General features: G+C 36.9%; 1 protein-coding gene across 1 annotated transcript in view; it reads left to right on the top strand.

Annotated features, from left to right (window-relative positions):
- AADACL2 (arylacetamide deacetylase like 2) overlaps positions 1–26075 on the top strand; it is a 30059-nt gene extending 3984 nt beyond the window's left edge. Inside the window, 4 exon segments of the mRNA XM_032343533.1 lie at positions 4557–4626; positions 19289–19344; positions 22343–22365; positions 24209–26075. Of these exon segments, the coding sequence (XP_032199424.1) occupies positions 4557–4626; positions 19289–19344; positions 22343–22365; positions 24209–24811 (752 nt within the window). The 3' untranslated portion in view covers positions 24812–26075.
- Positions 26076–26593: the final 518 nt, after the last annotated feature.

Genomic DNA, 26593 nt, shown 5'->3' with positions numbered 1-26593 from the left:
TATTTGTGCTCTCTCTTTCACTCTCTTTGCCCAACAAGTAAATCTTCAAACAAACAAATCTCTTTCTATGAGGTCTAGTTTCCCTATCCATCACTGGCAATGATTCTAAGAGGCATATATAGCAGATTCAAAACAAAAACATGAATACATTTCTCTATATGAGAACTTTGGAAAACCTGATGATACAGTACTACTAGTATAAAAGAAGGAGGCACTGTTCTATTTAGTTAAACAAATGAATATAATCGAGGAAAGATAAAAAGGTAATAAATAATTTTTTTATACCTTTTGTCTTTCTCTAAGCCTCATTTGGTTCTAAATAGTTTGAGAACCTTAAAAAGATATGTGCATGGGGTGCCTGGGTGGCTCAGTGGGTTAAAGCCTCTGCCTTCAGCCCAGGTCATGATCCCAGAGTCCTGGGATCGAGCCCCACATAGGACTCTCTGCTCAGCAGGGAGCCTGCTTCCTCTTTTCTCTCTGCCTGCCTCTCTGCCTACTTGTGATCTCTATCTGTCAAATAAATAAAATCTTAAAAAAATATATAGCAAGCTATACTTAACCAAAAATAAGTTATGAGGACTAGTCATAGAGAAAATTAGCATGGAAAATTAATAAGGCATAAAAACTCAGATTAATATACAAAATGCTAAAATGGTACTACAATTTTGCCTTTCTAGTTACCTCCTCCCTAGCTTTCTGATGTCCAGGAACACCATGGTTATTCTCATCTTTAAAGAATTGTTTTCTGCTTGACCATGAATTCCTTTGTGTAATCAGTCCCTTCCATTTTCCCTTCCTTCTCAGACGCATTTCTTTGCCCTTACAGGCTCTAGTCCTTCCCTACGCCTTTCTTTTTCCACCTTTAATTATCTCTTTGATCTCTACAATCTACTACATTTGATAAAGACTAGGCTTTTCTCCTCTGACATGTACTGCTCCTCCCTGTTTCTATGACGAAGTATCTCCTAGATTTCCTGTCATTCCTTGTTTTCTCATCTCTGTCTCTCATCTCTCATTTAAAAACAAAATAGGGCCACCTGCATGGCTCAGTCAGTTACGCTTCTGACTCTTGGTTTTGGCTCTGGTCATGATCTTAGGGTCATGAGATCAAGCCCTGGATTGGAGTCTGCTTGTTCCTCTCCCTCCCCTCTCTCATGCTCTTTCTCTCATAAATAAATTAATAAATTAATAAATTAAATCTTTAAAAACAAACCAAAGAAAATAACAGATTTTCCACATTTATTCTTCATAAATATTCTTGCCTTCAAGCCCCCCCCCCCACAAATTCTCTCCCTACCTTGGGGTTTTGAATTCACACACTCTGTTTTCCAGTCTCTTCTCTTTTCCAAATATCTACATGTTGCTGACACCCAGTCCTGACTCTGCTTCTCTGACACTATTCCTGAGTTCTGGATCCATTTAGACATTTATAACTGGACAAACCACACACATCTTGAGCTCAATAGGACCAAATACAATTTTTTGTCTTGTGTCCAAATGGCCTTAGAAAACAAGCATAAAACCCACCATCCGTCTAAACCAACATCTGAAAGTCCTCCGTAAATAGCAATTATGGCAAATTATTTACGGTTCTTTAGTGCTCACGTAAAATTACTATACCCCATTCATTATACTTCTGGAAGTTTTGACTTCATTAATACAATTTACTACTTCATGATATTTTAAAGATATTCCTTTCTGATGTCTCTGTGTGTGTCCTGTTCAACTTGATTTCATCTTCCACTCTTAGTGTACTGGATCTTTCTAACATGCAAATCTGGTTATATGATTTCTTTGTTTAAACTCTTCAGTGACTTTCATCATATAATAAAGTAAATCTAAATCCATTAGCAAAGTGTTCAGATTTCCAGATTCTTACATTTTTAATTTTTCTTGCCAGTGCTTCCCTTCATAATTTTGCTTCAACCATACATAGCTGTATTTAGTTTCCAAGCCCTCTATGAATTCTTATTTCTGTCTCTGGCTATGGTGCTGTAGAATGTCCTTCTCATCTTACTTCAAGAAAACTACTGCTAACCCTTTTATGTTCAGGAAAAGCATCAACATTTCATGGGTGAGTGTGTGTGTGTGTGTGTGTGTGTGTAGTCTTCTCTGGCTTTAAAAAATTTTAGTAATGTTGCTATATGGTCCATTGCAGTTTATATTTACCTGACGGCAACAATCCTTGTTTTGTTTTGTAATTGTGTAGCATGTTTGGTTCACTATCTCTTCAGGAAGTAAAATCACCTCTTAGCATCTACCAAAGCATTTTCCCTTCAATGAATGTTCAACAAATAAATGTCTTCTGAGGGAAAAAAAAAGTGAATGACTGAAAAGAAATTCTGTGGTGTTCTCTAGAGTGATTATTAGTTAAAATGTTTTTCCAGTATTGTTATGTCTTTTAACTTCCTTAGTCTTTTCAATAAATTAGATTTCATCTATAATTTAATTTATATCAGGCATTAGGGTGTTTGGAATACTTTTCTTCCTTTATAAAATATTATAATAAATATAAATATATATTATAATATATATAAGATAAATTAAATAGCAGTTTGGCCTCATTTGTCTCTAAAGAGATTTATTAATGCCATTAAAGTTTTCATAAGGTCTATGAAATACCCAAGTATCCACATACATATCACCTGGGACTTCAGTCAGCCCAAGTGAAATGCTCACAGATGAGAAAATATCACTTTGAAAAATCCTGATTATCAGATTGATTTCCCCTTCATTGGCAAGTACAATGATTACAATCGGTAATTCCTAAAAATGTGCAAATTATTATTCAGGACACACATTCCAATTTCTTGCTCAGCTAAATTTCACTTGTATCATCTTCTTGTGTCTTGGCTTTATATTTGCACATTATTTGTTCATAGATCTGTCAGGACTTATATAAATAAATAAACTATAAAATAAACTATAAAAGACTTAGATACCTTCTTCTTCTTCTTCTTCTTCTTCTTTTTTTAACAAATCTGGACAGAGACACTAGCTATTCTTTGGTATTTACTAATTTCAATTTCCTCACTTTGTTTCCTAGGCTTCCTATTTTTTCTTTTTTTTTTCTCCTTCAAATTTGTTGCAGTTGGTTTGAGAACTAAGAAATAGAAGAAGAAGATATTTCTCTGGTAGACTTTTTTACACAGAGCTGTAGTTGTTGTTTTCTGACATCTAACCTAATGTCTTCTTGTTTCTATCTGGGCTCTGTAAGTGATGTAAATTCAGTCATTGGACATAGAGAAAAACATGAGTCAACAGATTATATCAGCAAAGATCGTGAGTTAGGACAGCTGGAGATAAAGAATGGAAAACAAGAAATTTAAACTAACTTATGTTGTAAGAAAAGTGAAAAGTATTGGGAAATAAAAATGAAGACAGGTTTGAAACATGTCATTAAGGAGTATTTAGCGTGAGGGTCACAGGGTTCTTATGTCTTGCACATTTTGGTGTTCATCTACCCCCTTACCTTGCACTGTGAATTATCAACCCAATCTTTAATGAAAATACTATTTTTCTACATAAAAGACTGCCTGACTTACTTTTCTGTTTTCAGGGTAGTCACACACACAGTATTTCATTAGTTATTAATTTGACATTTTGTTAATGTGCAGGAGACATCTTGGAAAAGTTTGGAATTTGATCATGGCTCTAGAATTCTCTGAATTTCTAGGATCCTGTGGTAGATAAATTAATAGCAGATGTCACAGGGTTGCCAAAGTTTTGGGGCCAGGTCACTGGTAAATTGGATTTAGAGGTATTTGGAATGAGATATGTATGTATACTGGAAAGAGGGGCAATGACTTGTGTGCCATGTTTACCAAAATAGATATGTACATCTAAGTCCACATACTGACTTTCTAGAGGCTCTCTCGAAATTTAGTTGCTTTTCCTTAGACTCTTTCTTAAATACCAAGGTTATTGCATCATTTTATAATGTGGCATATTTAAAGAATTTGGAAGTTCAAAGAACCATATTATTGAGAGCTGTGGTTTTAGAGAGTCAGTACATCTATTATTGACTTTCTCTCCTGGACCCATTGAAGATTATACACAAAATTAAAGTAAATGATGGTCAAAGCATAACTATTATTTCTAAAGAAGGCTTTGGAGAATGAGTATGTAGGTATTGTTATGACACTCTTTGACACTCTTGAGTTAAATCAACTCATCTGTAGTGGCTGGCTCTGCAGACCAATCACACACTTCCTCCCTATAAAACTTGCTGCCTGAAGGAACAAGCAGAGCAAAATACAACAAGCCACAGAAGGTTCTTGGGAGTGAAGATCCTTGTGAACAGGCAGCAGATGAAAAGAGAAAAATAAGAATAGTCTGAGCCTCCTTTCTCTTCCTCAAAACCACCAATTTGCAAGGCCATCTTTTCATCCCTAAAGACAATGGGTGACTGAGGAGGCACCCCTGCAGAGTGTGTCATGCTGATTCTGGTCCCTCCTCACAGAAATAGAACAGGAAATATAGATTCCTTTATAACACTCACAAGTCACCTTTTTCTCATTACAGGGAGGACATTGACATTTATTTCTTCATTTCAGAACTTAGAGCTATTGATGCCCTGAATAGATGGACTGCAAAGAAACTCGATGCTGTTGTCGTCGGAGTGGAGTAAGAAATGATTTTCTTTGGTTACTATGATTTTGCCTTCACTAAGTAAAGGTTTGATTTCCAAATCGAGTCATCTATTTCTCAGATATAATTTCTTAAAAATCACTCTGTCACCATTGCATCAAAAATCATTCCTCAGAAGAATCCATTATCTCATATTCTTCTGTGGTTCTGTGAGTCTCTGAGTGACATCTTTGAGTGAGTATTTTTGGAAACACTTGCTGTAGACACATAAGAGTCAGTTCCCATTTTGTGCCCTGGATAACACAACTAGGTAGGAAGAAATAAATTATTATGCATTTGGGACACTAGGTTGTGTTTGGGTAGAGGGTAATATGTTTCATTTTATGATAATTCTTGTTTAGTGTAATGTAGGTGATAAAGGTTGGATCAGCTAAGAATTTTAAGCTAATCTCAGGTAAAGTGATCTTACATTGTGGATTTTGCTCGAAAATATCAGAATGTCCCAGGACAGTTCAATATTTTCTTAGATTGGTACAATCTATATTTCTGAAGCTGACATCCCTAAGAGGATTTTTTTTAACCCCTCTTCCCTAGTCCATAGTAGTAACAAAAACATACTTAGAGAGTTCTAATCCAATAGTTTCTTAGAGAACATAGTAACATACATTTTTGTTTGTTTGTTTGTTTAGCTAGGAAGCTATGAAAGCTTAGATAACAAAAGTGACAATTTGATCATCTAAAGAGTGATTGCCAATATTGTCATTATGGTTACTTACAGGACCTAGAACTTGCTATTTTCAAGGATGCTTCTAATAAATATAATATGAGGACATTACTTTTTTTTAACTCCATAGTTTTTCTTTTTTTTTTTTTTTTAAGATTTCTTTTATTTATTTGAGAGAGAAAGAGAGAAACTGAGAGAGCATAAGCAGGAGAAGGACAGAGGCAGACTCTGCACTGGGCCAGGAGCCCAAAGCTGAGCTCAATCCCAGGACCCTGAGATCATGACCCAGGTTGACCCACTTGACTAAATGAGCCACCCAGACACTCCTTACCTTCATAGCTTTTGAAGTAATCTAAACCTTCTCATTTTAAATCTGTTTTAATATAGTGATATGTTTGTGTCTGGCTTATATAACCTGTCAAATCCTTATGATTTGTGTTATTCCTTCATCTAAAAAGTTTAAATCTAATGGATTTAAAGTAATAGACACCAATATCTTTGCAGTGAGTTTAACCTATACTTTGTTTAGGGCTTTCTAAACATGGTTTATGGTAAAATTTTAAGTAATTATATCACCAACATTTAATGTTAAGTACAGATATTTACAAATTTTATTATTCTGAAGAGCAAAAAGAAAGAGCCCTGATAGATAACAGGCTAATAGAATTATTCTATTTTTACTGGCTCACATAAACAGGGGGAAAAATCCATTTATATCCATTATAAATAGGGTGTAATAGTTTGCCTTACAAATGAATTTATCAAAAACAAGCAAACTCCCTAGCATATTTAAAGTTATTTATACTATAAAATTTTCCATCTAAAATCAGCTGCTGGGTGGATGCCTGGCTGGCTCAGTTGGTTAAGCATCTGCCATCAGCTCAGGTCATGATCCCAGCGTCCTGGGATTGAGTCCCACATTCGGCTCCTTGCTTAGCAGGGAGCTAAGTTTCCCTCTCTACTTTCCCCTCTGCCTGCTGCTCCCCCTGCTTGTGCATGCTCTCTCTGTCTCTGATAATAAATAAGTAATCTTTATTTATTTATTTATTATTTTTTTAAATTTTTTATTTTTTATAAACATATATTTTTATCCCCAGGGGTACAGGTCTGTGGATCACCAGGTTTACACACTTCACAGCACTCACCAAAGCACATACCCTCCCCAATGTCCATAATCCCACCCCCTTCTCCCAACCTCCCTGCACCCAGCAACCCTCAGTTTGTTTTGTGAGATTAAGTCACTTATGGTTTGTCTCCCTCCCAATTCCATCTTGTTTCATTGATTCTTCTTCTACCCACTTAAGCCCCCATGTTGCATCACCACTTCCTCATATCAGGGAGATCATATGATAGTTGTCTTTCTCCGCTTGACTTATTTCGCTAAGCATGATACACTCAAGTTCCATCCATGTTGTCGCAAATGGCAAGATTTCATTTCTTTTGATGGCTGCATAGTATTCCATTGTGTATATATACCACATCTTCTTGATCCATTCATCTGTTGATGGACATTTATTTATTTGACAGCGATCACAAGTAGGCAGAGAGGCAGACAGAGGGGGTGGGGGAAGCAGGCTCGCCACTGAGCAAAGAGCCCAATGCGGGGCTCCATCCAAGGACCCTCAGATCATGACCTGAGCCAAAGGCAGAGGCTTTAAACCACTGAGCCACCCAGGTGTCCCAATAAATAAATAATCTTAAAAAAATAAAACATTAAACTTATATGGACTTATTTAAAAAAAATAAAAATAAAATCAACTGCTGGGAATTATCCATGGTGAAATATGTACATTGCAAGCATGTAGAAATTTTTTCTAAATGACCTTGAAAAAATATAACACTTCACCTAGAATAGTCTCTTAGATCTGCTGCCTTCAAAAATCCATGGTGTTGAGGGGGAGGAGTCAAGATGGCGAAGAAGTAGCAGGCTGAGACTACTTCAGCTAGCTGGAGATCAGCTAGATAGCTTATCTAAAGATTGCAAACACCTGAAAATCCATCGGCAGATCGAAGAGAAGAAGAACAGCAATTCTGGAAACAGAAAAACAACCACTTTCTGAAAGGTAGGACCGGCGGAGAAGTGAATCCAAAGCGATGGGAAGATAGACCCCGGGGGGAGGGGCCGGCTCCCAGCAAGCGGCGGAGCAACGGCGCACAAAATCAGGACTTTTAAAAGTCAGTTCCGCTGAGGGACATCGCTCCAGAGGCTAAACCGGGGCGAAGCCCACGCGGGGTCAGTGTGGCCTCAGGTCCCGCAGGGTCACAGAAGGATCGGGGGTGTCTGAGTGTCGCAGAGCTTGCGGGTATTGGAACGGGAAAGCCGGCTACAGAGACAGAGCCAACAGTAAGCTCACAGCTCGGTGTTACCTTGAACTGGTCGCAGGCTCGGTGAGCTCGGAGCGCGGCCGGAGGTCAGGCAGACGGGAGTAACTGGGCGCTGTTCTCTGAGGGCGCACTGAGGAGTGCGGCCCTGGGCTCTCGGCTCCTCCGGCCGGAGACCAGGAGGCCGCCATTTGTATTCCCGTCCTCCGGAACTCTACGGAAAGCGCTCAGGGAACAAAAGCTCCTGAAAGCAAACCCGAGCGGATTACTCACCCCGGCCCCTGATAAGGGCGGTACAATTCCGCCTGGGGCAAAGACACTTGAGACTCACTACAACAGGCCCCTCCCCCAGAAGATCAACAAGAAATCCAGCCGAGACCAAGTTCACCTACCAAGGAGTGCAGTTTCAATACCAAAGAGAGCAGCAGAATTCCAGAGGAGGAGAAAGCAAAGCACGGAATTCATGGCTTTTTCCCTGTGATTTTTTTTAGTCTTGCAGTTAATTTAAATTTTTTTCTTTTTCATTTTTTGTTTTTTTTCCTTGCCTTCTGGTTAAGTTATTTTTTTTAAACTTTTACCTTTTTCTTTTTTAACGTTTTTTAACTAGTTTATCTAATATATATATATATTTTCTTTTTTATATTTTTCTTATTTGTTTTTTTTTAATTCTTTTCTTTCCTTTTTTTCCTTTTTTCTTTTTTTTTTCTTTCTTCCTTTTTGAACCTCTTTTTATCCCCTTTCTCCCCCCTCACGATTTGGGATCTCTTCTAATTTGGTTAAAGCATATTTTCCTAGGGTTGTTGCCACCCTTTTAGTATTTTACTTGCTCCTTCATATACTCTTATCTGGACAAAATGACAAGACGGAAAAATTCAACACAAAAAAAAAAAAAAGAGGCAGTACCGAAGGCTAGGGACCTAATCAATACAGACATTGGTAATATGTCAGATCTAGAGTTCAGAATGACAATTCTCAAGGTTCTAGCCGGGCTCGAAAAAGGCATGGAAGATATTAGAGAAACCCTCTCGAGAGATATAAAAGCCCTTTCTGGAGAAATAAAAGAACTAAAATCTAACCAAGTTGAAATAAAAAAAGCTATTAATGAGGTGCAATCAAAAATGGAGGCTCTCACTGCTAGGATAAATGAGGCAGAAGAAAGAATTAGTGATATAGAAGACCAAATGATAGAGAATAAAGAAGCTGAGCAAAAGAGGGACAAACAGCTACTGGACCACAAGGGGAGAATTCGAGAGATAAGTGACACCATAAGATGAAACAACATTAGAATAATTGGGATTCCAGAAGAAGAAGAAAGAGAGAGGGGAGCAGAAGGTATACTGGAGAGAATTATTGGGGAGAATTTCCCCAATATGGCAAAGGGAATGAGCATCAAAATTCAGGAGGTTCAGAGAACGCCCCTCAAAATCAATAAGAATAGGCCCACACCCCGTCACCTAATAGTAAAATTTACAAGTCTCAGTGACAAAGAGAAAATCCTGAAAACAGCCCGGGAAAAGAAGTCTGTAACATACAATGGTAAAAATATTAGATTGGCAGCTGACTTATCCACAGAGACCTGGCAGGCCAGAAAGAGCTGGCATGATATTTTCAGAGCACTAAACGAGAAAAACATGCAGCCAAGAATACTATATCCAGCTAGGCTATCATTGAAAATAGAAGGAGAGATTAAAAGCTTCCAGGACAAATGAAAACTGAAAGAATTTGCAAACACCAAACCAGCTCTACAGGAAATATTGAAAGGGGTCCTCTAAGCAAAGAGAGAGCCTACAAGTGGTAGATCAGAAAGGAACAGAGACCATATACAGTAACAGTCACCTTACAGGCAATACAATGGCACTAAATTCATATCTCTCAATAGTTACCCTGAATGTTAATGGGCTAAATGCCCCTGTCAAAAGACACAGGGTATCAGAATGGATAAAAAAAAAAAAACCCATCTATATGTTGCCTCCAAGAAACTCATTTTAAGCCTGAAGACACCTCCAGATTTAAAGTGAGGGGGTGGAAAAGAATTTACCATGCTAATGGACATCAGAAGAAAGCAAGAGTGGCAATCCTTATATCAGATCAATTAGATTTTAAGCCAAAGACTATAATAAGAGATGAGGAAGGACACTATATGATACTCAAAATGTCTGTCCAACAAGAAGATTTAACAATTTTAAATATCTATGCCCCCAACGTGGGAGCAGCCAACTATATAAACCAATTAATAACAAAATCAAAGAAACACATAAACAATAATGCAATAATAGTAGGGGACTTTAACACTCCCCTCACTGAAATGGACAGATCATCCAAGCAAAAGATCAGCAAGGAAATAAAGGCCTTAAACGACACACTGGACCAGATGGACATCACAGATATATTCAGAACATTTCATCCAAAGCAACAGAATACACATTCTTCTCTAGTGCACATGGAACATTCTCCAGAATAGATCACATCCTTGGTCCTAAATCAGGACTCAACCGGTATCAAAAGATTGGGATCATTCCCTGCATATTTTCAGACCACAATGCTCTAAAGCTAGAACTCAACCACAAAAGGAAGTTTGGAAAGAACCCAAATACATGGAGACTGAACAGCATCCTTCTAAAGAATGAATGGGTCAACCGGGAAATTAAAGAAGAATTGAAAAAAATCATGGAAACAAACGATAATGAAATACAACGGTTCAAAATCTGTGGGACACAACAAAGGCAGTCCTGAGAGGAAAATATATAGCAGTACAAGCCTTTCTCAAGAAACAAGAAAGGTCTCAGGTACACAACCTAACCCTACACCTAAAGGAGCTGGAGAAAGAACAAGAAAGAAACCCTAAGCCCAGCAGGAGAAGAGAAATCATAAAGATCAGAGCAGAAATCAATGAAATAGAAACCCAAAAAACAATAGAACAAATCAACAAAACTAGGAACTGGTTCTTTGAAAGAATTAATAAAATTGATAAACCCCTGGCCCGACTTATCAAAAAGAAAAGAGAAAGGACCCAAATAAATAAAATCATGAATGAAAGAGGAGAGATCACAACTAACACCAAAGAAATACAAACTATTATAAGAACATACTATGAGCAACTCTACGCCAACAAATTTGACAATCTGGAAGAAATGGATGCATTCCTAGAAACATATAAACTACCACAACTGAACCAGGAAGAAATAGAAAGCCTGAACAGACCCATAACCAGTAAGGAGATTGAAACAGTCATTAAAAATCTCCAAACAAACAAAAGCCCAGGGCCAGACGGCTTCCCGGGGGAATTCTACCAAACATTTAAAGAAGAACTAATTCCTATTCTCCTGAAACTGTTCCAAAAAATAGCAATGAAGGAAAACTTCCAAACTCATTTTATGAGGCCAGCATCACCTTGATCCCCAAACCAGACAAGGATCCCATCAAAAAAGAGAGCTATAGACCAATATCCTTGATGAACACAGATGCGAAAATACTCAACAAAATACTAGCCAATAGGATTCAACAGTACATTAAAAAGATTATTCACCACGACCAAGTGGGATTTATTCCAGGGCTGCAAGGTTGGTTCAACTTCCGCAAATCAGTCAATGTGATACAACACATCAATAAAAGAAAGAACAAGAACCATATGATACTCTCAATAGATGCTGAAAAAGCATTTGACAAAGTGAAGCATCCCTTCCTGATCAAAACTCTTCAAAGTGTAGGGATAGAGGGCACATACCTCAATATCATCAAAGCCATCTATGAAAAACCCACCGCAAATATCATTCTCAATGGAGAAAAACTGAAAGCTTTTCTGCTAAGGTCAGGAACACGGCAGGGATGTCCATTATCACCACTGCTATTCAACATAGTACTAGAGGTCCTAGCCTCAGCAATCAGACAACAAAAGGAAATTAAAGGCATCCAAATCGGCAAAGAAGAAGTCAAATTATCACTCTTCACAGATGATATGATACTATATGTGGAAAACCCAAAAGACTCCACTCCAAAACTGCTAGAACTTATACAGGAATTCAGTAAAATGTCAGGATATAAAATCAATGCACAGAAATCAGTTGCATTTCTCTACACCAACAGCAAGACAGAAGAAAGAGAAATTAAGGAGTCAATCCCATTTACAATTGCACCCAAAACCATAAGATACCTAGGAATAAACCTAACCAAGGAGGCACAGAATCTATACTCAGAAACTATAAAGTTCTCATGAAAGAAATTGAGGAAGACACAAAGAAATGGAAAAATGTTCCATGCTCCTGGATTGGAAGAATAAATATTGTGAAAATGTCTATGCTACCTAAAGCAATCTACACATTTAATGCAATTCCTATCAAAGTACCATCCATCTTTTTCAAAGAAATGGAACAAATAATTCTAAAATTTATATGGAACCAGAAAAGACCTCGAATAGCCAAAGGGATATTGAAAAAGAAAGCCAACGTTGGTGGCATCACAATTCCGGACTTCAAGCTCTATTACAAAGCTGTCATCATCAAGACAGCATGGTACTGGCACAAAAACAGACACATAGATCAATGGAAAAGACTAGAGAGCCCAGAAATAGACCCTCAACTCTACAGTCAACTAATCTTCGACAAAGCAGGAAAGAATGTCCAATGGAAAAAAGACAGCCTCTTCAATAAATGGTGCTGGGAAAATTGGACAGCCACATGCAGAAAAATTAAATTGGACCATTTCCTTACACCACACACAACAATAGACTCAAAATGGATGAAGGACCTCAATGTGCGAAAGGAATCCATCAAAATCCTTGAGGAGAACACAGGCAGCAACCTCTTCGACCTCAGCCGCAGCAACATCTTCCTAGGAACAACGCCAAAGGCAAGGGAAGCAAGGGCAAAAATGAACTATTGGGATTTCATCAAGATCAAAAGCTTTTGCACAGCAAAGGAAACAGTGAACAAAATCAAAAGACAACTGACAGAATGGGAGAAGATATTTGCAAATGACATATCAGATAAAGGACTAGTGTCCAGAATCTATAAAGAACTTAGCAAACTCAACATCCAAAGAACAAAGAATCCAATCAAGAAATGGGCAGAGGACATGAACAGACATTTCTGCAAAGAAGACATCCAGATGGCCAACAGACACATGAAAAAGTGCTCCATATCACTCGGCATCAGGGAAATACAAATCAAAACCACAATGAGATATCACCTCACACCAGTCAGAATGGCTAAAATCAACAAGTCAGGAAATGACAGATGCTGGCGAGGATGCGGAGAAAGGGGAACCCTCCTACACTGTTGGTGGGAATGCAAGCTGGTGCAACCACTCTGGAAAACAGCCTGGAGGTTCCTCAAAATGTTGAAAATAGAACTGCCCTATGACCCAGCAATTGCACTATTGGGTATTTACACTAAAGATACAAACATAGTGATCCAAAGGGGCACGTGCACCCGAATGTTTATAGCAGCAATGTCCGCAATAGCCAAACTATGGAAAGAACCTAGATGTCCATCAACAGATGAATGGATCAAGAAGATGTGGTATATATACACAATGGAATACTATGCATCCATCAAAAGAAATGAAATCTTGCCATTTGCGACAACATGGATGGAACTAGAGCGTATCATGCTTAGCGAAATAAGTCAAGCAGAAAAAGACAACTATCATATGATCTCCCTGATATGAGGAAGTGGTGATGCAACATGGGGGCTTAAGTGGGTAGGAGAAGAATAAATGAAACAAGATGGGATTGGGAGGGAGACAAACCATAAGTGACTCTTAATCTCACAAAACAAACTGAGGGTTGCTGGTGGAGGGGTTTGGGAGAAGGGGGTGGGATTATGGACATTGGGGAGGGTATGTGCTTTGGTGAGTGCTGTGAAGTGTGTAAACCTGGTGATTCACAGACCTGTACCCCTGGGGATAAAAATACATGTTTATAAAAAATATAAATAAATAAATAAATAAATAAATAAAAATAAAAATCTGCTCAAATGCCAAAAAAAAAGTAATTTATGCATTATTTTTGTTTATTTAGATCATTAAGTGTCTTCTTAATTTTAGAAAATAATATGGACTGATTTGATACTTTGAAGTAATTACTAAATTCCTTTCTCAGTTGGTTAAGTGCCTGACTCTTGGTTTCAGGTCAGGTCATGATCTCAGAGTCCTGAGATTGAGCCCTGCATCCGGCTCCACACTCAATGTGGAGTCTGCTTGAGGTCCTCTCTCCCTCGCATATCTCTCTCCCTTGCCCTCTGCCCTTCCTGCTCATGCTCTCTCTCTTTCTCTTAAATAAGTAAATCTTTAAAAACAAGGAATATGTAGTATATCTATATTTCATAAAGTTTATAGTTTTGGCCTTTCTAAATACACCATTCCTAATTTATGTCATTTGTCATAAGGTGTCATTCATGTGGACTTGTGATCCAATTTACAGCAATATTTCTGTGACATCCCTATATCATGTTTCTATGGCCACATATGGTCTTGTATGTTTGACCCCTCTTTAAAAATATTAAAAAATTTTTCTTTACAAAATAGCCTTAATAGTAATTTTTTTTTATTTTTTAAAGCTTTTATTTGTTTATTTGACAGACAGAGATCACAAGTAGGCAGACAGGCAGGCAGAAAGAGGTGGAGGAAGCAGGCTCCCCACTGAGCAGAGAGCCTGATATGGGACTTGATCCCAGAGTCTTGGGATCATGACCTGAGCCTAAGGCAGAGGCTTTAACCCACTGAGCCACCCAGGCGCCCCCTTAATAGTAAATATTAATCAGAGACTGTAATTGATGATGATGCTTTAAAGAAAACTTGACCATCAGCACCTCTGGACCTGGGATATTTTCAGTAGTGGAGTATACTCGTTTCTGCCATGTTTATTTATCTCTATGTAATCACAACATCCATTGTCACCCAGAGTACCTGAAATCCATTGAAAGCAGATATACCTGTCCTCTTCTAACTTGAATTTTGTATCACCATTGCTCTGAAATCCTCTATCCATCTATGCTAGCAGTATCAAGATAAATTGCAAAAGCCATTATGTAGTTTCAGGAGAGTCTTTGTCATCATTTATTAGATCTTGAACGGAGTATCCTTCACTTAAGACCTAAAGAAATTGCTCCATTCCTCTATTATGGGTTAATTAACAATAGCTCTTTCTCTCCCTGTGTTGGTCAAGTGGAAGATGTGTCTAGGAAAAGGAACTTGTCTTGGGATACAAATCTTCATCTTAAGGAAAGAAATGTCTCAGTAAATTTGCCTAGATTAAATAAAAGATTGGCTAACTTCTTTAGGTCTGTAGAACTAAAAGGTCTTTATTAATAGTGCAAGTTAAGTCCGAAATCTGGCTTTGAAATTATTCCTTTCAATGTTTGAAAGCTATTTGCCTAAGACAGTATAAGAACGAATTTGCCTCACTCTGGAGTTACAGATGGTGGTCCATTTGGTAGATAAGAAAGTTGTTTTGCTTCAGCGTAACATCCCATATTCAACTATCATAATTTTGGTTTTTTTCAGATTTGGGTTAATTGTTTTCCTCATCAGTAGGAAAAACAGTTTGAAATTATTTAATTAATTTGACAATGACTTACATACTTATTTTTTTATGTGAACTCATAAAAGATCAAGGAACTTTATCTGTTTCAACGTTGTAGAATTTTAGATTCCAGTTGGTCCATGATTATATTGAAGATGCTTTTGCTGAGACATTAGTTTCCTTAAGTAGCCAGGCTTTTATTTATTTTTATTTATTTTCTTATTATTATTTTAATAAGGAAGTATAAGGGGAAGAGATATTTATGTTAGCCAGATACTTATGTAATAAAAAGAATTTCTACTTATCCCTGTGTCTCTCTCTTTCCCTGGTTTCCTTCTGTCCTCTAAGAGATATCCAGCTTGAAATCAGTTTTGATTCACAAGCTTATTTTTATGTCTCTCATCTGTGAATTGAAATACATTTTCTTAATGAGATAATCAGAAAATGGCCACCAGATATGTTCTTCTTTTAGAGTCTGTATTGTCTGCAGAACCAACTGACAAATTGACTAACCAAACATTAAAAAAAAAAAAATTCCTCAATATATGTTTACATGTCTTCTCCCCGTCTTTTTATGATTAAAAACAGCATTTTAATTTCCATTTTTTTATTACTAGTGATGTTTATTTTTATGTTTTAATCATTTCTCTTCCTTCTTTTTTTCTTTCTTCCAGTTTGGATGGTCACCACTGAAACCTTTATTTAGTTGTCTCTATAATTATTTTAAATTATTTTAATTTTAAAACAAATTTGAGCATAGTCAATGCGCAATGTTACATTAGCTTCAGGTGTGCAGTATAATAACTCAACTTCCTTATACATTGTGCTATGCTCATCACAGGTGTAGCTACCATCTCTCACCATAAAACACTATTGAAATATCATTGACTATATCCCCTGTGCTGTGCCTTTTATTCCTGTGACTTAGTCATTCTATAACTAGAAGCCTGTATTTCCCGCTCAGAATCATCCCACCACCTCTCCTGGATGACTTCCTTCCCACCTCCTGCCACCTCACGTGTCTTTACCCGGAAGTTATTCATTCCCAGTATTTTCAAAATCTCAAACCTTATTTGCTGTTTTACTTCAGCATATAACCACATCTGGGCCTTTTCATCGCCAAATCAAAACCAAAAGAAAGAGCTAATAAACCTTTCTTAACCCTTTATCTAAACTTCTATTCTATTACTCGTCTTCCCTTTTGCACCCAGTTGAATTAAAAGCAAATTATGCTCCTTTTCTACATATTCATAATGTATACTTTTCTCAATTCATTACCTTTGTGTTCTCCCCTGGCCGTTTCTTCAACTTCCTGTGGCTGAATTTGTCAAGGATCTCGTTATTTCTCCATTTAAGGGCATATTTGTTATTTTTTTTTTAATATAATTTCCTTTCATCACTTAAAACTCTTTCCAGCCTTTGCCTTAGAATACTTCTTTTTTCCCATGAAGTCTGCAATAGCACTCTCTCTGTTTTCATCTTACTTCTCTTCCCTCCAGTTTTATGTGAGGCAAACTGTTGGTATATACACTCCTTTACGTCTGGATTCCTTAAAACTCAACTTTTGGTTGGTCCTTCTGTCTTTTATGCTCTCTACTTGGCTTCCTGGATTCAGCTCTGACTGATCTGGGGAAGGTTCTTAAAGTTATGTCTTCCACTAAGGCCACTGTCATGAGCTCAAAAACTATATATACAGTTTTCCCCACCTGGATATTTCATAAGCTCTAGAAACTCCCACAGGGAAACCTCTTCTCTATTACCTGAAGCGGTTTTACACAGTCACTCTTTAATGATTATTCTATCATTTGTGGTATATGCGTATTCCCAACTAGACTCTAAGTGTTTTAGAATCTGGGAACAACAATTTTTAAAAAACCCTTATGGATCTAAACTGTGACATCATACCTGTCCTCTTCCTGCCTTCTTCCTCTACCATTCAGAATACTCCAGGATTTGACTTTTGCTTCTCTTCAGCCTGTTTTACCTGCTTAGCAGCTTTCTGTAACTTGTCCTATTGTGTAACAGAGTACAGTCTTACAGATTATCTTCAACAAGTTTTTGTGGGAAAAATTTAGAGATTAAATAAAGACACTGGTCTGCACACTGCTAAAATGAGCAGTAACTGATTATTTGTCTTTGGAATCAAGTCGATTTTGCTATTTGCCTAAGAAGAGCACAAGTAGATTCATTTTTGTCCCTTCCCTATTTATGCAGTCACTGTTTATTTCTCTCTTTGAATCTGACACCCCCCCCCAAATTCATAGCTATTACATCAGAGGAAAGTATGGTGAACAATGATGTTAGAAAGTTTGGCAGGGATAAATCATACAAGGGCCTTGGAATTTTTTTTTTTTAACTTGACTCCAGGGGCATTGTGAACTCAGAAAAATTTTAATCACATTTATATTTTAAAAATGACTGTTGTTTGGCTTATTTCATTTAGCATAATACACTCTAGATCCATCCACATCATTTTAAGTGGCAAGATTTCATTCCTTTTTTATGGCTGAGTATTCCATTGTATGTATGATTTCACTCACAGATGGAATTGAAGAAACAAAACAAACCATCATAAGGGAAAAAAAGAGAGAGACAGATCAAGAAACAGACTCTTTGCTATAAAGTGCAAATGGATAGTTACCAGAGGGGAGGGGGGATGGGTTAAATAGCAGATGGGGATTAAGGAAGGCACTTGTTGTGATGAGCACTGGGTGTTGTATGGAAGTACTGAATCACTGAATTGTACACCTGAAACATTATACTGTGTGTTAACTAACTGCAATTTAGGTAAAAACTAAAAAAAAAAAAAAAAATACTGTTTCAAAATAGAGTAGTTAAGAGGGTGAGAAGGAGAACATGATAAAGAATTGCAGAACTTTGATGACCAAAGAGAATATTGTGGACTAGGATAGTGGCAATGGAATGGAGAATAGTGGGTAGATTGGTGAAATAAAAAGAGGTGAAATCAACAGGCCTGGGGAACTATTAGATTTTAGGGATAATTAATAAAAAAAAGTAGTCAAGTATGGTTGATGGGAAGTGAATATTAATGTTTTGTGATGTATACAAGAAGAAATTCAATGTAAAACACTAACCAGAATATCTTGCTTGTTGCAAATGCTCAAGGACTATTAGCAATCATGAATTCTCAAAAAGCAGGTTCTGATAGGTTCTGATATTTGGGAGCTATGCTTTTGTTTAAAAGTAGAGGTGGGGCTGGTCAAAAAATACCTACTCAAAAGAAGAGAAATGAAAATAAAAGAGAATTATTTAATAGGTTAGATTAAGCAAGTGACTGAAATGGCGAAAAGAAGCAGTTTATGGCAATGCTCCTCTATTGTATAGTAATACTTAAGTAGGGTTGGGCAGAAGGTATGTTTTTTAGAAGACTTATGTGGTCTGAGCCATGGGTTTGCCCAAGAATTATTAAGGTGTTTGTCCCCTTGAGACACCACTGGTGCATCCTCAAACAAGACTGAAGCTGAGCCAGTGTTTCCTACGGTTTACCCAGTGGAAGATCAACAAACATTTTCTTTTCTTTTTTATTTAAAGATTTTATCTATTTATTTGAAAGAGAGTGAGCAAGCGAGCAAATAAGTAGGGGAAGGGCAGAGGGAGAGAAAGAAGCAGACTCCCTGCATAGCAGAGAGTCCAACTTGGGGTTTAAGCCCAGGACCCCAGGATCATGACCTCAGCTGAAGGCAGATGCTTAACCAACTGAGCCTCCCAAGTGCCCTAACAAAGATTTTCTGAAGCATCTCAAAGATAGGCTGTTGGATTTCTATTATATTTGTCTTCATGACAATAAGTATAGGTATCATTTACCAAGTGCTTACCGAATGTCCAGAAACGTACTATCTATCAATGCTTTATCTCACCCCCACAAAACTGGTACCTATTAATTTATATCAGTTTTAGAGATCAGGGAATGGAGCCTTACAAAGTTAAGTGTCTTGTCCAAGTTCATAGAGTTAATATAAATCCAAGATTCAGACTTGGGTAGGAAAAACTTAACCATTAAGCAATACTGATTTTAGGCCCTTCTTCCCCAGTTGATTGGATTTGTATCTGGACATGGTGTCACATGAATCCAGCACTGCTGAGTCATACACTGTTTCACTCCTATTTTTAAGACATAGAATGGGAGGTGCAATTTTCAAGGAAGGAATAAGGTGCAGGGAAGAACAAGGTAAATCCTTAAGGAGGAGAGCAAGTTGATCATCTTGGGCTTTTTGAAGGGCTCTGTCTTCATCTGTTTGGGTTTCTATAGCATAATAGTAGGTACTGGGTGGCTTATAAACAGCAGAAATTTATTTCTCACCATTCTGGAGGTTGGAAATCTGACACCAGGGTGTCAGGATAGTCTGGTGAGGGCCTTCTTCCAGGTTACAAGCTTCTCATGATATTCTCAGGTGGTAGAAGGAGAAAGCTAGCTCTCTGGGCCATTTTTCATAAGGGCATTTATCCCATTCAGGAAGGTTGGGGTGATCTTCAAGATTATTCAAGATTATTCAATGAGGGAAATAATCTTCAGGAAGGAATCTTGAAGGAAATAATCTTCAGGAAGATCACTCTGGTGATCTCCGAAACACCCCACTGACTGATACCATCATCTTGATCATTAGATTTTCAACATAAGGATTTGGAGGAACATAAATGTTCAGGGTATAGTGAGCTCCATGTGGGAGTTCTCCAGCTTCCAGTGCAGCTAGAACATATACCCCAGGACGAGGCCAAAGGCCTCTCATACTGGAATTCCTTCATGATGGTTCATAGTTCACCCAAATATGCATTGGCTATCTATATATTGGTGAAATTGGGTGTGGTGTGGGCTGGGGTGATGAGTGAAAAGGAAAATTAGTGGGAGGAACAACCCCAGTTACTGTGGAGCTGGGATTGCTGGGTTAAACATCGCACATGTGCTAAACTTGGTGGACAAGTCTTAGCACTAGTGATGTAGGAATACTGCATATAAGTTAATATTTTGCATACACCTACCCTTCTGTGGGTGACAGTCAATGGACACATACAATGCTATGTATGTGCAGAACTTGGAGTAACACACATCCAAACCAGGGTGCTAGATGGTAGGGATCCTTGGGAACCAGTGACTGGTTTTAAAGGGGCAGTGGATAATGAGGAACTCAGTATGGGAACTGTAGTATAGGACCTTGACAGGAAGAACCTACCTTTCTCTAGGAAAGCACCGTGCCCTAATAGACGGTCTTGGGACATCTGGGGAATGGGAGAGGATTTGGTAATGCTTCAGACTGTCTGGAGCAGGCTTTATGTCTTGCACAAGTATCTTTGAGAGACAACTACTTTGACAGCTACTTTAGACAACTACTGATGTAGGCCTCTCTGCACAGGGTATAAAGTCATGAAGCATATTTTCTCTAACTTTGCTATCAGCCACTCCTTAGCTACCATTCCCAACTCATGGAGGATGGTTTAAACAAAGAAATTAATGTAGGAGTGAAAATAGTTCTGACCCACATGTCACTCCAAGCTTTTTAGCATGATGCAGAAGCCTTTTATGAACTGGTTCCAAATTCGATCCCACATATGTAGATTTAAAAGACCAATCTTTACCACGGTGTGAATAAACTACTCTCGTGATAACAATAGTATCAGTGGTGTGACCTGTAACTTGAAAAATCAGTTAGAGATTCACATTACATGGTTTAATAAAAGAGAAGCAGAGGGGATAGTTTATATGGGAGAATTCTATTTTAGATTTCACGAATTTAGGATTAATGGTACTTAAGTATAAAAGGGAAGTTCAAATGAGTCATATCCACTGTGTTCTCATTGAAGTAATGTTAATGATTAAAGAGGATTAAGAATAAGGACGTGTTTTGTTGAACATATTCCATGGCCTTTTACTGGGAAAGAAATAAGAAAAATTTAGAATAAGAAAATAAGAATAAGAAAATAAAAAAATAAGAATAAGAAAAATTTAAACAGACAATTCAAGAACAGTTACTTATGTTTAAGCCGCAAGATAGATTCTCTCAACTTTTTTTTTTTTTTTTTGTATTTTCATTCTTGTTCTTTTCAGAGGAATAATGTCCTGAAATAAATGTTTTATACATTTTTTTATGGTCAGGTACATACGAGATGCCCACAAAATGAGAGTCATATATCCATTCATGTGATATTCACATTTATATTATAGGATGGTCCACCTAGGTCTTTCAGTAGTAATGTTTATGGATCAATATTAATGCTTACTTGCACATTTGTATGTGTGGGTCTAGAAGGAAAAAACAAAGCTATAGATAATTCAATAATTCAGTATTATTGCTGGGACCTTATTTATATATATTCTCTTACAGCTTCTTACATCCTATGATTTCTGGTTCAAATGATAGTGTCTTCTTTTTTTTTTTTTAAGATTTTATTTATTTATTTGATAGACAGAGATTACATGTAGTCAGAAAGGCAGGCAGAGAGAGAGGAAGAAGCAGGCTCCCTGCTGAGTAGAGAGCCCGGTGTGGGACTTGATCCCAGGACCCTGAGACCATGACCTGAGCCAAAGGCAGAGGTTTTAACCCACTGAGCCACCCAGGTGTCCCTGATAGTGTCTTCTCAAGAGCATTATAAAGTGAGCAGCAATATTGATTTATTCATTTCTTTGTTTTCTTAATACTAGACTGAGCATTTCATTATCCTAGACTCAGTAAGAGATGCAATAATAACTTAGATATTATCAGCATTTTTGTAACTCAAAATCCAGTAGAAAGATCCATTATGTACATTTTTATAATATAAGGGGAAAATGATCATGGACCACAAAGAGGTAGAGAGCTTTGGAAGTTTAGAGGAGCTTGGAGAAAGAAAAGTGAACTTTGCTGAGGTGCTCAATGCATAATCACATTTACATGGCTATAAATATATAGTGTGTAGAAAACATCTGAGAAGATTCATACCAGACAGAGAACATAGTTATTAAAACTAGGGCAAAATTGCCAAACTTGGAGAACCTGACCAGCAGGTTCTCTTCCAATATTGTGAAGGGGGTTGACTTTGAAATGAGCTTGAAATGAGTCATCAAAGGATGACTCAGAAATAGGAAGAGACATTGAATGACCAACCAACAAATGATGTAATAGGGAACTTGGAATAGTTTGTATTTGTGACATATTTGTGGGGAAACAATTTATTTCATCTGACATTCCGGAAAGGACAGTTAGGGCCAGATAAGGAGGTTAGTGGGTTCGTTTTTGCCCTATCCCGGGGTATGTGGTCCTGCTTATTTCTTTGTCTAGGTTTGGGATTTTGGCAGTGGGATGTTCATGGTGGACTTTTGCTCAATAAATCATCTACCTGAGGGCTCTTGAAGAGATTTGGGAGTTTTCGTCAGGAAACATTGTTTTGGCTCATTTTCATTCTAAACTTGTGAAGCCTCGACACCTTCAGAGACCATCAAGGAGGTGGTAGGAAACTATTTGCCTTTCTGAGGTAGCTCTTGGAATTCCGTTTATTCCCTCCTTGCGTTCAGCCTGCCATTGTTGTGAAAGATTGACTTATAGGTACATCCTCTAGTCCTGAGCTTTTCACTTAGGGAGCAGCAGGTTTTTTTCATTTGTCCAGGTACCATTGTCTCAGATGCCATGCTCTAGCTAAAACACTTGCTCCTTGGAGATTATTTTGAGGTTCTCTCCTATGGTCCACTGGATCATAGGTGAACCTCAGGACACTCTTCACCTCTGGAAAGAAAAAAGGGCTCCTTATTTCACATTTTTCTCCTTGCATGTCAAACTGTAAATATCAACAAGGTTTTTTGTTGTTGTTGTCTTGTTTTAATAATTTCATCCCTTTGTTGTCCAAATATCACCATTCTTTCAGAAAATAAGTTACCTATCAGTTGGCTTTTTCTCTTTTTCTTTTTATCTGTGTACTTCTACATTGTATTAATTAATTAATTAATTAATTAATTAATTTTATTATGTTCAATTAGCCAACATACAGTACATGGTTATGAGTACTTTTACATTTAAATGCATTTCCTAAAATTTATGGTATGATGTTGGGAACTTGCTTAATAGCCAAATAATCTTACTTTAAACTTTAAATATTTTTATTTTAATATTAATTTATAATTTTATTTTTAAATTAAAGGTAAAATATTATTTTAATAATTACATTTATTTCTTCCATTCACTGTGGCTGTTTTCAGTCCAGAATTTTTACAAATTTATATGTACTGTCAATTTCCCTCAGGAATATACTATTTGGGTTATTTGCATTGGTGATTTTTGACAAAAGCATCATTACTTGCATGTATTTCTCTGTTCCCCTGTCTCTCTCTTTGTTTCCCTTTGCCCACTGTACTGAACTCACTTTATGCCCTAAGCCAACTGATGATAAACCGTCAGCCTGCTAAGGCAAATCTAGCACAGTTTGCTCTGTGAGTGGTTATGAAGCAAGGTTGCTTCTCTTGTCACTGCCTTAGACTGAGGAGATCAATATGTCCATTTCTCCCAGTCTCTCAAATTGCTCTTGGGTACAACCTAATAGTGCCTCACCTCCTGCCATACGTCTGTTTTTAAAAAAGCATATAGATATAGAATTTACATAGAACATCATGTTAGTTTCAGATGTGCAGTAAGATAATTTGATATGTGTACATATTGCAAATTGACAGCCCAATAAATCTAGATAACATCTACCACCACACATGACTACAAATTGTTTTTCTTGTGATGAGAACTTTTAAGATTCACTGTCTTAGCAACATTCTAATATACAATACAGTGTTACTGAACTATAGTCACCATGCTGCACATTACATCCCTATGACTTATTGATGTTATAACTGGGAGTTTGTATCTCTCTCTCTCCCTTTCTCCCACACACATCAGGATTTTTAAAACATTACTGTTGAAAGGAGGTTGGCCTTTTTTCCTATCACTGAAAACCATTGTAAGTATTGTGAAAATAATTAAAATATCATTTTAATTAAGGATTGCTTAAATTATTATAATTAAATCTCTTCCTCCTGGTATTTTGGAAGTCTTTGCTTATAGGACATTATTGTGTTTTCTCAGGTGCAGAATGATCTTGAATTTAAACATAAAGTCAAGATACAAGCTTTAATTTACCCTTCCTTACAGATACTTGATTTTTATTTGCCATCTCACCAAGAAAATGAGCATGGTATAATCCTAACAAGGGACTTAGCCCTAAAATTGATGAGTTTGTATTTCACTGAGGATGAAACATTTCCCCAGGCAATGAGAAGAAATGAACATATGCCTCTGGAATCAAGACATCTGTTTAAGTTTGTCAATTGGAGTACTCTCTTACCTGAGAAGTTTAGAAAGGATTATGTTTATACTGAACCAATTCTTGGAAGATACAATTATTCATTGCCAGGACTTATGGATATCAGAGTTTCTCCCTTGTTAGCCAATGATTCCTGGTTACAGAATTTGCCACGAACCTATATTCTTACTTGCCAAAATGATCTTGTGAGGGATGATGGACTTATGTATGTTTCAAGACTTCAAAATGTTGGAGTTCAAGTAACTCATGACCATATTGAGAATGGAATCCATGCAGCTTTATCATTAATGGCATCACCACTGTATTTACAACTAGGTTTGAGGATGAGAGATATGTATATTAGTTGGCTGGGTAAGAATTTGTGAATATAGTATGTATAAAATATAGATGACCATCAGGAAATGGATTGTAATTTGTGATATTTTATAGTTGTAGTGCAAAGAACAATGTCATCTGTGTTGTCTGACTCTAGATTTAAATCAGTTATAACAGTTACAGTATGTCCTCGAACTGGTTAATTTTTCTGATTCACAGAACCTGAACGTGTAAAATGCATTTAATCCCTTCATTTATAGTTGATCATAATTATGTTGGTCCCAATAGGGACTGATCCCTATTAAAGTTGAGAAATAAGAATGGTTACTGGTAAACTGGAGAATATAGTTTCCAAGCAGGCACAGAAATTGCAATAGTGTATGGGAAAAGAAAAAGAAAAAAAGAGTTACAAGGTAATCATATTAGTTTCCTGTGGCTGTTGTAACATATTACTATAAATCTAATGGCTTAACACAACAAATGTTTTCTCTCAGGAGTTCTGGGGGGTCACAAAATCAAGGTGTTGGCAAGAGCCACATTCCTTCTGGAGGCTCTAAATGGAGCTCTTCACCTCTTTCATATCATGGCTGCTGGTATTCCTTGGTGTAGTCAGATAATATTATTCTGAAAATTATCATCTTCAAATCTTTCTCTGCTCCATCTTCACATGGCCTTTTCCTCAGCCTCCTTTCTAGAAAGATACATGTGTTTGCAATTCACGTCCACCAAAGTAATCAAGATAATAACCCCATCTCAAGATCCTTAATTTCCATGTATAGTAACATTCACAGGAATTAGGATTTAGATGTCTTTTGGAAGAAAGATTTTCACATTTTCAGTCAAATGTTATGTTTTAAAAAGGCAACAGATCAACATAATAATTCATTATAATTCATTCTAATCTAAATATGTACTCAACAATGTAGCCCAGCTTAGTATGGAGTGAACAAGGTTTTCAAAAAACTGTCATATATGTCATCTAAAAATACCCAAAGAAGAAATCACTTCTACATGCCTCTTGTTGAGTGAAACCATAAACTAAAACTAAAGATTTTTTGCTGTGAAAAAAATGTCTGTAGTATAGTAGTATGACTGTTGGATATTAAGTATAACCAGTTGAATCAAGTTAAGAAGTTAAAAATGTAGCAAGAAATTTTGTGCATGTCTGTGTATGTGGTAGGGGTAGTGAAAATTTACAAGCTAGTTGACCCAAGAGCAACTGAGATATCTAACTTGTTCAGTTAAGAACAAACATTATATCCATCCTACATTTTTCAGCAGGCAATTGGGAATGACAATTTCAACAGCCTAAAAACTCATATATATTTTTCATAATTTTTCTTAATGCAGAAAGAAAGTAAGTATGTGCAAAGAGCAGTTTTTCTTCAGCTCACTTTCAGCACCTAAAGGATGGAAAAATATCTAAAATTATCACAAATGAGAACAACATGAATGTCATTGGAATCAGTTATATTTCTCCTTTGAGGTTTATAAAATCTATATGGAAAGTTGATCCTATAACAAGTTATAATGTCATAGTTCTGATTTAATTTCCTTTAAATTCTTTTAAAATGAATGTTTAAGTTGTTATAAATTTTTTTTAATGATACTGAATCTGATTCCAGTTCTTTCTCATCATTTAGTACTGGCCACCTGTTCTAATCAGGGCAGATACAACATCCTAGAAAACTATTATGATAGCACATTCAGCAAAAATAACTGATATGTGAGCAAACCATAAAAGGTGCAGCTTTCCAGAAAGCACATTTTGTTGATTGTTCACTGTCTGAATATTTTTCATAGTGATTCTAGATGAAAGCCTCTTTCAATAC

This window comes from Mustela erminea, chromosome 1 (assembly GCF_009829155.1).
Source record: "Mustela erminea isolate mMusErm1 chromosome 1, mMusErm1.Pri, whole genome shotgun sequence".
In the NCBI taxonomy this organism is placed as follows: domain Eukaryota; kingdom Metazoa; phylum Chordata; class Mammalia; order Carnivora; family Mustelidae; genus Mustela; species Mustela erminea.
The sequence above is the reverse complement of the archived record's forward strand: the minus strand, read 5'-3'. Positions and strand labels throughout refer to the sequence as shown.